General features: G+C 43.7%; 1 protein-coding gene across 1 annotated transcript in view; it reads right to left on the reverse strand.

The window, feature by feature from the left end:
• Window positions 1–17,130, reverse strand: part of CCDC175 (coiled-coil domain containing 175) — a 71,938-nt gene that overhangs the window by 28,478 nt on the left and 26,330 nt on the right. The window contains exons 9-14 of the mRNA XM_034642661.1: window positions 12,562–12,698; window positions 10,255–10,365; window positions 7,885–7,956; window positions 6,699–6,834; window positions 5,758–5,889; window positions 200–338 (exon numbers count right to left, since the gene is read on the reverse strand). Of these exons, the coding sequence (XP_034498552.1) occupies window positions 200–338; window positions 5,758–5,889; window positions 6,699–6,834; window positions 7,885–7,956; window positions 10,255–10,365; window positions 12,562–12,698 (727 nt within the window). The remainder of the gene's footprint in view (window positions 1–199; window positions 339–5,757; window positions 5,890–6,698; window positions 6,835–7,884; window positions 7,957–10,254; window positions 10,366–12,561; window positions 12,699–17,130) is intronic.

Here is a 17,130-nt window from a genome sequence, read left to right on the forward strand (position 1 = left end):
GAGAGGGAACACAAGCAGGGGGAGTGGGAGAGGAAGAAGCAGGCTCACAGCAGAGGAGCCTGATGTGGGGCTCGATCCCATAACGCCGGGATCACGCCCTGAGCCGAAGGCAGACGCCCAACCGCTGTGCCACCCAGGCGCCCCAACAGTGACATTCTTACCTGGGCTTAAGGTCAATTGCTAAGAGCTTCATACATACCTGTAACTGTATTACTGAGCTCTTCAAATTTTCCACTTTTGCTTTTGTACTCTTCTTCGGCCACTTGAAGTTGTGGAAGACACTCGACTAGTTCATCTTCCTTTACTTTATTATTTTGCGTTTCCTTAACAAATCTTTTCTTTAAAGAAAAAAAAAGCCAATTGCGAGCACAATTTTGGAGAATGTACACAATTTACACTCCAGAGTAGAGTGTAAGTTCTTTGAGAGGAAGAGTTCTTAGTGTCCTTTTATCCTGAGATGCACATAAAAGTATCTGCCACATACCAGGTATTTGAAAAATATTTGTTGGATGATTGACTGACTCTCTGGCAATCTATAAAGTAAGGAGATTAGATTCCATGGGCTCTCCAAAGATCCATTCAGTTCTCTGGCTCTACAGCTAAGATCCCATTAATGCTACCCTAAACATCTATTTGAGAAAATCTCTCTTAGTTGATCATATTTTATGGAAAACAACGAAAACAACAACAACAACGAGCAAAACAGAATACACACACGTCCTAAGAAGTGTGCATGCAAGTGAGAAATGGGGAGGGGTAGAAATAATTACATATATTACTAACTAAATTGGCAAAAAGTGCCCCAGCCAAAACATGAAGATGCCTGCTTAATTTTTCAGGTTTTATTTAGTTTCAAAGGGAATAATAGTCGGACCTCTCTTAGAAAGTCAGGGTGGGTTTAATGGTGACTACAGCAGAGACAGCCAGCTGACATTTACTAGCTATTGTCCTGTCCTTCAATATCAGGACTTCTCAGTTCCAACTCAGCACATGGCTGCCAGCTCCAGTGATTTCCCAGCTTTCCTTGCAAGGGGGTGTGACTAACAAGTTTGTGAGCAGAAGTGATGTGTGCCACTTCTGGGTCCTCCCCCTGCAATAGGAACTAACGTGTGCCCCCTTGGTCCTTCTCTCCCTCGCCTGGCTGGAAAAGAATGAGAAGGGAATTTGCCACTTGGATCTGCCAATTTAGTCTCATGCTGAGGATGGCAGAACTGCCCTGCCAACCTTGGACCCCTTCCCTGTGGTCTGTAATGGGAAGGAGAAATCAACATCTCTCTTCTATAACGACCACATCAGGTGGGCTTCTCAACTCTTAGGATTTGAATAGTCCATACTTGACCCAGTTTATTCTTTAAAAAAAATTTTTTTTTTTACTTTTTATTTTTATTTTATTTTATTTTTTTTTTAAGATTTTATTTATTTATGCGACAGAGATAGAGACAACCAGCGAGAGAGGGAACACAAGCAGGGGGAGTGGGAGAGGAAGAAGCAAGCTCATAGTGGAGGAGACTGATGTGGGGCTCGATCCCAGAACGCCGGGATCACGCCCTGAGCCAAAGGCAGATGCTTAACCGCTGTGCCACCCAGGCGCCCCCCTACTTTTTATTTTTATCCAAATTGCATATACACGTAATCCAAAGGATGCCAGCAGGGCAATGCTTGGCGTGCTTCCCCAGGGAGGTACCCTCACAACACAGCTGACCAGGGGCTACTGTCCTTTGACACCACCAAAGTGATAACTCAGATGGAAGAGGAAGACACCCACATGGGTGGACGTGATAGCCTCCTTGGCTTTGAAGTCTTATGCTCAAATAGGAGCCAGCATCTTTTAGGTATACCTTCTAGGTCCCTGAAAGGGACATGACAACTTAGAAGAGGCACCAAACCCAGGGAAACCCAATGTTCTAGTTTCCTACCAGTTACTCTCCCTGTCAAGATGTAGCATACCAATCATGGGTCATCCTATACAAACAACGTCGCCTGATCATACACCTTAAGTTGTCTACCTTTACCAGGCTCTAGAGGAATGACCCAGAAAGTTAAGCCAAGGTCAATTTCCCAATAAGAGAGAGAGGGTTGCTAACCCATGAAAACAAACATCTTGCTTCTGTTCACTGTATTTTGGCATCTCTTTGATAAAGCAGCTTGTCAGTGCCCTAATTAATACAGTGAGGTGCCAGCCTAATATGTCCCCTCCCAAACTGCCATTAGACCCTTCGGAATAAATACAGAAAGACAAAAACATACGTAAAAACACCATAATTTAATGGGGCGCCTGGGTGGCTCAGTCCGTTAAGTGGCCGACTTGGTTTTGGCTCAGGTCATGATCTTGGGATCCTGGGATCCAGCCCCACGTCAGAATCCACACTGTGCGGAGTCTGCTTGTCCCTCTCCCTCCCCCCAGCCCCTCCTTCTGCTTGCGCACTCTCTAAAATAAATAAATAAAATCTTTAAACAAAACACCACCATAATTCAAACCTATTACAATGCAGAATGAGGAGTCAATTTTTCCACACTGCAGTGTCAGGGAACTCAGCTGCGTGTTATCTCTACTATGCTGTCCAAGGGAAGAGCCTGGGGGTCTCAGCAGCTATGTGAATGCACAAATTCATCGCCGTCGCCTGCACGGACTTAGCTGCCAGCACTGCCCTGACAAGCAACCGTGCTCTTGTTTCATGCTTTCGGGGAGGGTTTTGCTGCCTCTCAGGCAAGTTGGCGTTTGTCTCCTGGCTCAGTGGGTCAGCCCCGTGGCTTCTGTTCCTTCAAGCTTCCCTGAGCCCTGAGCCACATGCACACTTGGTTCAGTGATGATGGGCTCTGGCTTTGGCTGCAACCCCTTGGAACTGGAGCCTTGGAAAAGAGAGACTGATGCAGGTCCCAGTCCCTGCTCACTGGGATGAGTTCCAGCTCATTCCATGACTTCCTGCCCACCTTCCCTTCCCACTTGCCTGCCCTGCAGCCTTCAGGTCCCAGCTCAGATGGAAAGCTGACAGCCTCACTAGAGTGTAACCAGCTCCCACCACTGCAGAAAGCCAAATCCTCTAACGGACCCCTTTCCTGGCGGCTCTGCTTCTCCGACTGAACCCTGCCAGACACAGGGCTGTAGGACCCAGCAGACCCACTCGTGCTCAAAGGGGCAGCACTAGATCAGAATAATGTAGAAGCCTGTGGCTCCTCATGCCACTGAACCGAAAGCAGAAAGGGGATTCTAATTTCCAATTTGGTCCGGGGCATTGATGAGGATTAGCAAGGGGAAACGGGGCTATGGCTTTGTAATAACGGCGCACGAGCTGCCATCTGTCCATGCCTTGGTGTGAATTCGACACGGGTGGACACGGCCCTGCAGCGGGCACACAGCCCGGCACGCGGGGTGGATGCTGGAAGACGGCCTGCTTCTCCCGCCTCACGGCACCGCTTAAGCTCGAATGCCATGTTACCCAGCGTCCTCCCCTTCCTGCTGACTTGAAGGGGATTGGTTTACCGTTAAGTACGACGGTGAACTCTGGCAGCTCTGCCTCAAGGAACACCTGCCATGCTGACTGGCTACTTTCAATACTTCCTCAGTGACCACTCTGGTTCCAGCTACTCGAGCCACGGGCTACCACTCTGGCTTCCTCTTGGTCTTCCTGCACCTCTGTTGCTTTCCTAAATTTCACTCAACATAGCAGCTGGAGATCACATTTAAATGAAAATCAGATCATTTCAGCCCTTCACTCAGAACCCTCTCTGGCTTCTCAGCCCAGGCAGAGAAAAGACAAAGTCTTCACAATGGCCCATAAGGTGGCAGACCTGGGAATGCCCCTCCTTCTTGGATCACCCCTCAAGGAAGGACTCACTGCCTTGTGGCAAGGAGTGTGGTCAGCTGCCAGCCTCCAGGGGTCGGCTCCTTCAGAGTCTCCTTGGACATCTAGCGACAGCCATGCTCTTCGAGGGGTGGCCCCCAATCAGCTGACTGAGCAAGGAGGTGGTGCAAAAGTGAGGCCATTTCTGCCCCAGGTCAGGCTCCGCTAACAGACTGTCCTTGCTCAGGAGTGCCCCACAGAGAGCTTGCGGTTCCATGATGTCTGACGGCTTCCCCTGCCCAGTCCTTTCATAGGTGTTCTTCCCTAATAAACCTTTGCACTCCTCGTTCCATCTCAACATCTACTTCTGGAACATGGGTCCCTCTCCCTCCTGTCCGCTCCAGCCACACTGCCTCCTTGCTATTCCTCAGACGGGCCAGTCCTGCCTCAGTCCTTCATGTGGGGCATGCCCTCTGCCTGGAGCTGGCTTCTCCAGATAGCTCCATGGCCCCCGTCCTCACCCCGTCCAGGACCTACCCTTCCTTCTGTGACCACACACGGTCCTCCTTCCCACCGCACACGGTCTGCATCACACACACTCGCCCTCTCCCCGGTCTGGGCTCTATCTTTCTCACCAGCATTTCTCACCACTGAATATACTGGATGTTCACCTGTTTATCTTGTTTATTTTCAATCTCCCTCCACCGGGATGTAAGCACCGTAAGGACAGAGTTTTGTTAGTCTTTTTTAATTTGTGCAGTTCAGCATCTAAGAGAGTGCCAGGCACCAACACAGACGGCAACCGACCGAGAAACGCTTCCCACCCCGACTCCTCTCCCGTCCGTTTCTTCTAATTTGTCTGACTCTGTGCAGTGCTTTCTTGCCCTTCTTTGTTCCCCGAGTTGTGCCAGTTTCCATCTCTTATTTCCGGCTGTCCCCTTCAGACACCTCTTCCCTGACTTCCTAGATTTCCCTGCTGCTGATCTGCCTTGGCATGTCTACGAAATTACAGGGTTTTTTGTTTTTTTTTTTTTAATTTACGGAGGAGCGTTTGATCAGATTGCATGCATCCCAGCACCTTTCTGAGTGTTCTTCAGTCATTGGAAACTCGTGTTCCCCCTTTCACTTGTTTCTCTCAGAGTGTGTTTGCTTGGAGGACATAGCTGCTCCTTTTCTGTTCTTCCTACTAGAGAGAATTGGCTCTTCTTGGACCTGTTATCTGTGAACGGTTTCTGCAGGATTTGGTGGGAGTTGTGCAGGGAGGCGTGAGCTTGGCAAGTTCTAAACTTCGAAATGTCAGGACTCCCTGCTCCCCCGCTCCAGCAAGGGACTGTTGTCTTCAAAGAAAGCCCCTCTTTCATGCAGCCAGGACTCTGTTCCTCTTCAAAACGAATCAAGTTCAGGAGGGCTTCTCCCACCATCCCTTTCCTCCTCATTCCAGTGTACCAGGGTAGGTCTCCGAGAAACAGCCCCTTACCATTCAGCCCCTTACCTTTCACCATCACCTGGAAAAGGTGCGTCTCCTGTTGTGTTTCCAGAGACCAGCCACCTCTGGGCCCCCCCCGGGTATGCTCTGTGCCCTTTCTCTCTACCTCTCCCAGCATCTGTGCTCATCCCAGATCAGCTCCAACTCAGTGGGATGCCCTCTCTGTAATGAGGATTTCTGAGTTTGGCCTGACCAGCCTCCCTCGCCCTTTGCTGCTTTCCCTGGCCAGTCCCATGCCAGCTCACCATGGCTTCCTGCTGTCCTCCACCTGTCCCCATAGACTCTGCCAGCACTTCTACCCAACTCGGAGTGTTGATTTTCTTTTCTAACTGAAAAAAATAATGTTTCTGTTGCTCTTTTCTCAGGAAAAAAAGAAAGGGCCTTGCTCACACTGGAAGAGTTTACGTTGAACTGATTAGAATAGCGTGAAATATACCCCCTCCCCCATAGAGCCGTCTAAAATTATCTTAGATGTAAAACAAAACTTACCTCATACTCGCTCAACTCTTGAATTAAATTTTTTTCTTTGATAATAAATTCCTCCTCCTCTTGTTTTAATTCTAAGGTAACTCTTTCAATCTCTGCCAAAAATTCAGTGATCTCTTTTTCTCGTACACTGGTCTAATTCGAAAAGAAAAAAAAAAAAACAGACCTGAAGACTTGTCATTTGTCTTTGTCGCAGTCAGCCTCACATTTTCAAACAGCCAAGAGTGAGCATCTCTTCGTATGAGACTCGGCTCCAGTGTTAGATATTTCACAGTAACCACTGAGAGGAACGCTTTTTTCCCCCCTGCAGAGGTTAATTCATTCACCAAACAGTATCAATAAACTGCATGAGGAAATGGGGAATGGGAGTGGTGGGGGCCAGAGGGTGGGAAGAAGACCAATACTGGAGCTAAATAAGTGATGTTTGGTCTCTCTTTTTTTTATAGAGAGTTTCCCTAGAAGTTAACATCAAATAAGTTTCTTTTTTTTTTCTTTTAAAGATTTTATTTATTTATTCGACAGAGATAGAGACAGCCAGTGAGAGAGGGAACACAAGCAGGGGGAGTGGGAGAGGAAGAAGCAGGCTCCCAGCAGAGGAGCCTAATGTGGGGCTCGATCCCATAACGCTGGGATCATGCCCTGAGCCAAAGGCAGACGCTTAACCGCTGTGCTACCCAGGCGCCCCAACATCAAATAAGTTTCTGGTTGTCTGTTTCAAAAGCAGCTTCTAGAGAGAAGTGTTACTTTGCTAAAGTTAATACACAACAAATAGATATGTTTTTTAAGAAAGTTAAATAATTTACTCTAAACACGGCCAGAAAGGAAAACATCTTTCAAGAAGGTAAGGTTTAATTATGTAGTGAAGGAGAATCCCTGATACACAGTAATAATTCTAAGTCTGTGCTAATATGGAGCAATACTATTAAGTCCCTGAGTTCCTTTACCTCTTGTAATAATTCAGTGCGTCTGAGTTCTGAAGCCTGAATTTTATCTAAAATTTCTTCTATTTCAATTTTTAGCTTCTTTCTCCAACGTGCATGTTTTTTCTGCAAACAAACTACTTTCCACTGAGTTATAATACTAGAAATTAGAACACAAAGAATCATCATTAAATTGACATAATGGTTTCCTGAAAAGATGAAGAAATTCAAAGCAAAACAAATCTTACTATGATTATACAAAACTGTTTGTACTCTTGGTGATGCGGACCTTGCACATCAGCTGAAAAAAATAAGCAAAAGTGTTAACTGCGTCAGTGCTGCCCGTCTTCACCGGCTGCTTCATAGTCACGAACGGTGTCGGTTCGTCCAGTAGGACAGTGGACAAACCACACGTGGCAGCTCCCCTCCTTCAGGTAAAGGATAGAAACGGGGAAGGTTCAGGAGCGGGTGGCTGAGAGGAGAGACCCAGACAGAAATAGTAATGAAATTCCCTAAATTACCCAGAATGCTAATAAGGGATTTCAACCTTCTGGGTTCTCAAATTCTTCTCTCCGCTGCAACATAAAAAAGCTACATTGGAGAAGGGTAAAAATGTGCAATTGGAGTCTTATGCATGACATTAATAGCAATGACAACAACAATAAAATACAGCTAAGTTTTTGCAAATACTTCCTAGGTGCCAGGGAGTCATGTCAATGCTTGACACGGATCATCTCCTTTACCATTCACGGTGACCTCACAGGGTGGCTGCTACCAGCATCGGCCACTTTATAGGAATGGGAGCAGGGAGATTGCTACATGACACAGCCTTGGTCGCAGAGCTAGTAGGAGACAGAGCAGCCAAAGCAGCCCACCTTCAGAGCCTGTACATTTATCCACGCTCCCCTGTCGCCTCCCCTCCTGGTCCACACGGAAGCCTGGTGAGCACGAGGCATTGCACAAATATTGGCAATTTCACTCTTTGGTGAGTTCACTCGATTGAAATGGAAAACTCTGGTTCTGTTCAATGCCCTAACATCAAACTAACAAACGCATCCAGACCTGAGAGAACTCACACAATTTAATTTAGGAAACTGATTTCCTCGGGCTCTAGCTAGCAACAAGTACTCTGATTTCCTCCCTACTCTGGGGCACCGTTCATTGAGATAAACATATACTACTCATAACACAAATGAATTTTTTTTTTTACCATCTCTGATTTTCTCTTTCCAGGTTATCACTCAGGATTTTTATTTGTTTCCGATAAACTGTCTTTGTTGCTCTAAAAACAAGAAAACATACATTGGATTTTTACATTTGTGGAAGCTACCAGAATCTATAAAAGACTTGATGTATCATTCTTGTGCATAAGAAGACTCGGGAGACAAACCAAACCGAGTGAAACAACTAAAGGTAGTGGTAGACTCAGAGAAAGACAACGATGATTTCGTACAAATGCAAACTGATTTTGCAAGTGTTGTGGTGGATACCCAAGAGAAAGGAAGAATAGATTCTGGGGAGGCAACTGAGGGAGGGTTATTGGAGGCTAATGTTTAACAGAGGGAGGAACACGGATTGCCAGAATGGAGGGGGAATCCCACCATGAAAAGGGCGTCATTCTTTGCAAAGGCAGAAAAGGAGAAGCAAGTCAAGACTCTTACGACCAACACAGACTTGCTGCAGACAAAGGACATCATGGGAAATAATAACGGTCACACAGGACGGGGGAGGATCAACAAACTGGTGAGGAACTTTGGATTCTAGACTGAGTCCTGACTGGATCCAATGTATAATTCAGAAAGCCTTTATTGATTTTTGTACTAGGGTTAAGTAGCAATTACAGATGGAAGATTTTCTTGTGAATCTAGGATGGATAGAAACATGAAGAATCTAACACAGGTATCAGAAGCCTTGATTATTCTTATTCCCTTTTTTCCTATTAAGTGCTTCCTATGCAGAAAAATGTGACTTTATGTCTTTTAAAAAACAGAAATATTCATAACTGAAACAGAATATGTAATGCTGTGAAACTAGAAACATAACCATGTTTCTTCTCCATTTGAATCATAGTGTGGGCTCTTGATTTCCTACCTCAATAAATCTATTACCCTCCCCTGGAACTTCAAGGTTCTTCACAGTGTGCCCTAACCTCATTGATTTTACTTACGTATTTGGTTTAATCCACCAAGGAGTCGAACTAGTTTTAAATAACGCAACAATAATATAAAAAGTCCTAAATGGAAACCGATATTGGGTCACAAATTTGGCTCTGAGCTTCCTGGTGCCCAGAGCAATGATGGCATAACAACTGGTTTTGGAATATTCATTATTCATGTGGAAAATAGGACCCCTACTCAACCCAATTCTGTCTTCCTGCTCTTTCACAGGGAAGACTTCATAGTTTCCTTTCTGAACCCAACATGAGAAATAGATGTTTAAATATGTTGTTTAAGGACACACAACCCACACATCCTGCCATGTTCTAGATTTCTGTTGGTACAGGTCAAATTCAATCACCTACTATCTTAGTTCTATAAGCTAGTCCCTCCATTGCCCTATATTCAAATAATAAAATACATTCAAATTATAAAAATGAAAATATGCAACCCTATTTGAGCCAGTAATTCAACTTTTAGGACTTTATTACAAAGAAATAGTTGTATAGGTGGGCAGAGATAGACATGTTAAAGTGTATCTTTATGTGATGTGAACTTTGAAAAGTGCTTGTAGTATAGAAAACACAAAAATAAAGTCCATCAGTAGGGTACTGGTTAAATAAAACAGCATAATCTGTAAAAGAAATACTATATAGTTAAAGAAAGAATGAGGAACGAGATCCCATATACAGGAATTTCGTCTTCTTCTGAAATAGTTTTAAAATTAGATGAGCGTACAAATTAATACAAAGAATTCCCACATGCCTTTCATCAACTTCTCCAAATGTTGCCATTTACCATATTTGTTTTACCGTTTTCCCAGAGATATTTTTTCCAGCTTTTTATTGATATATAACTGAAACATAATATCGTGTAAGTTACCCAATGTAAGTGGAAAAATTCCAGTTATAGAAAAGGACAATCCCATTTTGGGATGTACAAACACACTCCTATATGGAAAGCATGCATAGCAAAGAGTAAACAGTGACATCCCTGGGGGGAGATGGAGATTAGGGTAACTTCTACTCTCCTAAATTACACATTCCTATATTTGAATTTTAAAATCAGGTGCAAGCATTACTTTTGTAATCAGAAAAATTAACGTTAATTAAAGCGATTTAGAATGGCAGAAGTGAACACCATAGGGGGTCGGTGGTGTGATACTGTCCAGGCACGTTCTCGTTACGAGACTGCTAATGCGTCCATTTCTCATGTCCGGCAGCTCATATGGAACTTAGGACCTGCCTATCCTTTCAACGATAGATTCAATGATAATGACTCTTCCAGACTGTAAAACAGAGACAGTGAATTTTAAGCCTCCTTTTCTATAGGATATCAGAGGTTGTCAGCTCTATCGTTACCACGTATTAGAAAAGAAATGCAGAGAGGACGAAGATGAAAAGATTCAAAGGCAATAAACGTACCGATGAAGATCATGGAGCGTGACCAGTCCTTCTTCCATATTTTTGATATCTACTTTTCTTTGTGATAGGAAGTTTTCTTTCTGAGTAATAAATGCCAGTTGTTTCTGATTTCTACCACCAAAAAAAAAAAAAACCAGAGTTATCATAATTTAAAGGGTGAAATCATCATTTTTCAATCCTCACCAAGACAGGATACAGAATCACAAGTAAGAATGTAGAAAGTAGGTTGGAAGGTTCAGCTCATAAACTATCTACCAAACAAATTAGTAAAAATAGAAACAAAATCTTTTTGCTAGTGGTGGCTAAATCTAAACTTACGAAAATCTCCAAGCCATGGAAAGGGCATTAATCGCAATCGCAACCCTAAAACCACAAGAAGAGCTCTGAAGACTCCATCCCACTGAATGGGGGTGTCTCTTGTAATGCATTTATCAATTCTACCATGTTCTTTTGTGAAAAGTGAGTTATTCAGACCAACTTTAAATACCGGCTTTACCTCTTTCTAGCAGTGTGACCTCATAAAGAAACTCTGCCTGTGGATGAGCCTCAGTTTCTCCATTCGTAAAATAGGGCCCACAATGCCTATCTCAGCAGGTGTCAGGATTAAATGAGATGGCAGGTGCTCATTGCTGCCATAAGGCATTTTATAACAAATGGTTATATTTTGTCTCCAATTTGCAGAGAGAATAATGGGACGTGTACAGTTTTGTCCAATGTCAGTTTTTTCCAGACATTGAGAAGGACATTCCTGTAATAAAGTGCTCTGTTTGTGTCTCATCTTCTTCGAAATGTAAGGGTCCCATCTTCTTCAAAACTTCTATGGACTGAAATGTGTCCCCCACAAATTCCTACGTTGAAGCCCTAACACCCAGTGTGATGGTATTTGAAGATGGGGCTTTTGCGAAGTGCTCAGGTCACCTGATTAGATGAGGTCATGATGGGGTGGGCGCCCTCGTAAGAAGAGATGCCAGAGAGCTTGTCCTCTCCCTCTCTACCATGTAAAAACACAGTGAGAAGGCAGGTGCACGCAAGCTAGGAAAAAGGGCTCTTATCGGAACCTGACCGTGCAGGCACCCTGATCTCAGACACCCAGCCTCTGGAACTGAGAAATCAACTTCTGTTGTTGAAACCACGCAGTGTATGGTGTTTTGTCAGGGCAGCCCCAGCCGAGGACAAAAACCAGTAATGACAGTAACTGTTTTAGTGTTACAATTATTACCCATAAGCACATTTTGTGATTAAAACCGATAACTTAGTATTGACCTGGGGAAAATTTTTGCCTAAAGAACTACTAACAACAGATTCTCAGTAGGCAATTCAATTGGATGAGATACAGTGATCGCAACAACTCTCGGCAGCTCAAATACTGCACGGACCCCAAACTCAGTTTGACGTAAGTGCACCTGAACACCGTAATTACACTTCCCTGAGATCTAACTTCGCCTGTAATGACGGATTAGTAGATAATTCATGCTTGCAAGATGTTATTCTGTATAAAGAAACTATTGGTGAATCTCACTATCTGCTAAGCCACGTATGAGGGGATACAGCAGTGAGTACGGCCGAACAACTGCCCGGATCTGATCAGAGTTCGGCAGGACAGAGAGGTCTGGACCCCACGGACTACAACGCGGTGACTGATGAGAAGGAATGGCAACAGAAGGGTGTTTCAGAAGGATCATTCTGGTGGAAGGGAGGGCAACAAGTGAAGGGGGGTAAAGCTGAAAGTGGGAAGACGAGCCAGAGCAGAGAAGCTGAAAGAGGTGACAAGAATGGAGTTGGAGAAGAAAATGGGATGTATTTGAGGAATACTGGGGCGGTGGAATTGACAAGCCTGGTGCTTGAATGGAGTCCAACAGGTAGTAAAAGATAGGAATTTCCTAGAATAATTTCCCAGTCTCTGGGAATTGTGTCTCTGGGGATTGTGTCAATGACCAAAGCCTTCTCTGAGACGGGGACTAGAGGTGCAGAGCCAGTTTCTGATGAAGGTGGATTTCACAGTTTCTCTAGACAGTCTCATGGGGTAAAAGCAGGATTTTTTTTTTTTTTTGCAAGAATCTGATTTAGAAATAAATATAATCCATGTGGTGTTTGTGGATTTGATCTGACCCATAGGAGGAAAGCATTACCCAGGACATATAGAGGTAAATTAGAAGTGTGTTTTTTTGGGTAAATAATATTTCATTGCTGTCAGCAGATTTGAAAACTAGGATGAGGTGAAGCGGAGAGTCACCATTCCGTGGCCAGGGAAAGCACCCCATAACTATGGCATGTCAATTCATGTACAGCTCGTGGATAGAAACATACTCATCGTAAATTTTCTGTTTCTGCATAAAAAGTTTATCTTCCTCACTTAAGACAATCTTATATTGTCTGGTAAGAGTACGCAGTTTCTCCCGTAGATCTTTGTTCTCTAGGCGATTTTTGTGTAGTTTCTCAGCCATCTAGAAAAAGAACAAAGCAATTGAAGTAGGGGACTTGCTTCCCATTTCCTCTGAGCGGCATCAGCCACGTTCCTCTGAGCGGCATCAGCCACGTTCCTCTGAGCGGCATCAGCCACGTGGGCGACTCTAGAGCCCCGGGTATATTACCCAGCACACGACGACTGTGCCATAAATACTGAGTGACGGAATTCTATAGCAAATACGCAATTATACATCTTGGGGCCTCTCCTATAAATTATGACAAAAGTATAGAAAGGTAGTAAACACTGATGGAAAAACCACGGAATAATAATTCATACTGAAATAAGAATTGGGATTAATAAACAGATCCTTCAGCACGATCTGTATGTCTTATACTTGGGAAAAGAAAATAAACATCAACAGCAGCTCTGGCTCAAAACCTCTTTGATGAGATACTATGGCTGCCTCTTGTTAAATATTTCTATTCAAAGGCAAAAATAGTACTTATTAGTGAACTTTGTCCTCAAGAACTTTGTACTTAGGATGTCTCTGTTGAATTACTTCAAATGAGGTAAGAAAGTCAGGTTTAGGATGAATGATGGGCTGAGTGGTTCAAAATAATCTTCTGGCTGAGGATTGTTAAAATAGCTGGATGAAAAAAAATCTTAGAAGTGCTAAAGAACTAACAAGATAATGAAGAATTCTACAAGAAACTGCAAATCCAGAGTAGTAAATCGAGCACTGAAAACTCCTTTCACTCTGAGGACATTTACTGATACAGAAGAAACCACTTGGAAACGGGAATTCATTTCTTTTACTTGACAAAGAGGGGCAAAAATCGACACTTAGAGCTCATCCCAGTGTTAACTATGATAAACCTTCCACCACTTTAGTCTGGGATCCCAAAAAGCTTCACACTCTGGAGAAAGGTAAGTTGGAAGCTAATAAGCCATGATCCAGCCTGATTTCGATCACCAGGGGACCTCCAGGTGCATTAAACTGGTTTGGGATGGGTAATACCCCAGCCATCTGATAGAAATGGATGGAAAGTTTGTTTCTGAGGAAGACACGATCATCCTAAGCTTTGAATTGTTTCTACATTTTTTTTTCAAATACAATGTTTGGTGTACAGTTTTCTACCAGGAATAGGAGGAAATAAGACAGCATGAACAAAAACTGGCAGAAAAAACAGTCTGCAAAACAAATCTATAAAAACAGCTGATAGTGAATGGAATTAGACACTGAACTATACAAATACTGTGCTTACTATAATCGAAGAAATATTAGAAATACTTGAAAATTACAGCAAGGAATTAGAAACAGTGAAGAATGACAAAGCAGACTTGAAAATACCAATTAAAAAAATGCAATAGCAAAAATTAAGAGCGGAAATAAGGCCATTCTGCCCAGAATACAGCAGAGGGAGACAAAAGGTAGAAAACACAGGAGAGAGGATAAAATACATAGAGGAAATGTATATTAGTACAAATAATTGTACGCACACACACAATGTACATAAATACATATAATCAGAGTCTCAGAAGAAGAGGAAAAAGAATGAAATATGTGAACAGATAATGACTAAGAATTTTATAGAACTTGGAACAGGGGAAAAAAGAGATGGTGGAGGAGTGGGAGACCCTTTTTCAGCTGGTCCCCTGAATCGAGCTGGATATCTACCAGACCATCCTGAACACACATGAAATCAGCCTGAGACGTAGGAAGGTACATCTGGATCCCTACAAACGAACATCTCCAGCGCTGAGTACTGAGGTATGAAGAGGAGAGCTGTGAATGCATGCAGATATCGGAACATAAACGAAAGGGGGAGGGAGTGGCCGTGCTTGGGTGCCGGGAAGCGTTAGCCACCTGCACTGGGGAGCGGACCGGACTTCCGGATTGGTAGCTGCGGGGAAACCAGACTGAAACTGGGAGCTCGGGAGCGCATACTCAAACCAGACTGAAAACCAGAGCTACGGAGCATGATCGAACCACACTGAAACAGGGAACTCGGGAGTGCACGGGAACCATGGGTGGCTGGTGGTGTTGGAAGCACAAAGGGCAGAGACGTGTGGGCCCTGGAAATGAGGGCCAGGACACTGGCTGTGGGGTGCACAACCCGGGATGCTGCGGGGTTTTTAGCAGCACTGACAGAAACAGAGTTAAAGTGGCCAGGAGAGCTCAGTGGAGAGCCGACTGAGATCTCTCTGTTATGAAACAGAGGCTAGGATACGGCCACTGCTGCTCTGACTCTCAGAAGAGTCACAGAAAACCTCCAGGGAAAGCCGCCAGAGAACAAAAGCTCGGAAATACCCGTTCGCATTCGGCCCATCTCCATCCCCCCTCGCAGGGGACAGGGCGACTCTACCCAAACAGGGCTGCCCGAGTACCAGCATGGCAGGCCCCTCCCCCAGAAGGTAGGCTGAAAAATCAAGAAGCCCACATCCCTAAGATCCCTATTACACAAGGGCACACTGCCTGGGTCCTGGTCAATAACCTGGGATCTGGGCAACCCCGCAACCTCTCCTCATCAGAATGGCGAGGAGGAAAAATCCCCCGAGCAAAGAAAAGATGAGTCTGTCTTTGGGATCACAGCTTTGTAGTACAGCTCGAAATCCGGCATTGTGATGCCCCCAGCTGAAGCATCGAACTTTACATGGGAATCCGGGGATGTACTGTATGGTGATTAACATAATATAATAAAAAAAAATCATTAAAAAAATAAAAAAATTTAAAAAAAAAGAAAAGAAAAGATGAGTCTGTGGCCTCTGCCACAGAACTGATGGATATGGATATAACCAAATTGTCAGAAATGGAGTTCAGAGTAACAATGGTCAAGATGATATGTAGGCTTGAAAAAAATATTAACGAAAATATTAANTATTAACGAAAATATTAACGAGAATATAGATCTCTAAGGGTGGAAATGAGAGTGAATCTGGCAGAAATTAAGAATGCTATGAATCAAATGCAGTCTAAGCTGGATGCTCTCACAGCCAGGGTAAAGGAGACAGAACGAATTCATGAGTTGGAAGATGAGATGATAGAAAAGAAGGAAAAAGAGGGACCATGGCTTTAAAAACTCCAATTTCAAGAAATAAGAATATGGGAGATTACTGGCTCAATGAAACATTCCAATGTCAGAATCATCAGCATCCCTAAGGGGGTGGAGAGAGAGGTCTAGAAGAGATATTTGAACAAATTGTAGCTGAGAACTTCCCTAATCTGGAAAAGGAAAAAAGCACTCGTGTCCAAGAGGCAGAGAGGACCCCTCCCAAGATCAATGAGAACAGACCTATACCATGTCACATAATAGTACAGTTCGCAAATCTTAGAACCAAGAAAAACATCTTGAAAGTGGCCGGGGGGAAGAGAATCCTCACGTACAGAGGGAGGAACATCAGAATAACATCAGACCTGTCTACAGAGACCTGGCAGGCCAGAAAAAGCTGGCAAGACATATTCAGAGCACTAAGTGAGAAGAACATGCAGCCAAGGATCCTTTATCCAGCAAGGCTGTCATTCAGAATGGATGGAGAGACAAGGACCTTCCAAGACCGGCAGAAACTGAAAGAATATGTGACCATCAAGCCAGCCCTACAAGAAATATTAAGGGGGGGGGGTTCTATAAAAGTAAAAAGACCCCAAGAGTGATACAGAACAGAAATTTACAATCTGTAGAAACAAAGACTTCACAGGCAGCATGAAATCATTAAAATTATCCTCTCAATGTGAATGGCTTAAATGCTCCCATAAAATACCACAGGGTTGCAGACTGGATAAAAAGACGTGACCCATCCATTTGCTGTCTAGAAGAGACTCATCTTGAACCTAAAGATACATCCAGACTGAAAGTGAAGGGATGGAGAACCATTTTTCATGCCAACAGACCTCAAAAGAAAGCTGGGGTAGCAATTCTCATATCAGACAGATTAGATTTTGAGCTCAAGACTGTAGTTAGAGATACAGAAGGACACTATATTATTCTTAAAGGGTGTATCCAATAAGAGGATCTAACAATTATAAATATCTATGCCCCCAACAGGGGAGCAGCTAGCCAACTCTTAACCAGAATAAAGAGACATATAGATAATAATATGTTAATAGTAGGGGACCTCAACACTCCGCTCTCAGCAATAGACAGATCATCTAAGCAGATAATCAATAAAAAAATGAGCTTTGAACGATATACTGGACCAGATGGACCTCACAGATATATACAGAACACTACACTCCAGAACAACAGAATACTCATTCTTTTCAAATGCACATGGAACTTTCTCCAGAATAGACCATATACTGGGTCACAAAACAGGTCTCGACCAATACCAAAAGGCTGAGATTATTCCCTGCATATTCTCAGACCACAATGCTTTGAAACTGGAACTCAATCACAACGAAAAATTTGGAAGAAACTCAAACACTTGGAAACTAAGAACCATCCTGCTCAAGAATGATTGGGTAAACCAGG

This window comes from Ailuropoda melanoleuca, chromosome 14 (assembly GCF_002007445.2).
Source record: "Ailuropoda melanoleuca isolate Jingjing chromosome 14, ASM200744v2, whole genome shotgun sequence".
In the NCBI taxonomy this organism is placed as follows: domain Eukaryota; kingdom Metazoa; phylum Chordata; class Mammalia; order Carnivora; family Ursidae; genus Ailuropoda; species Ailuropoda melanoleuca.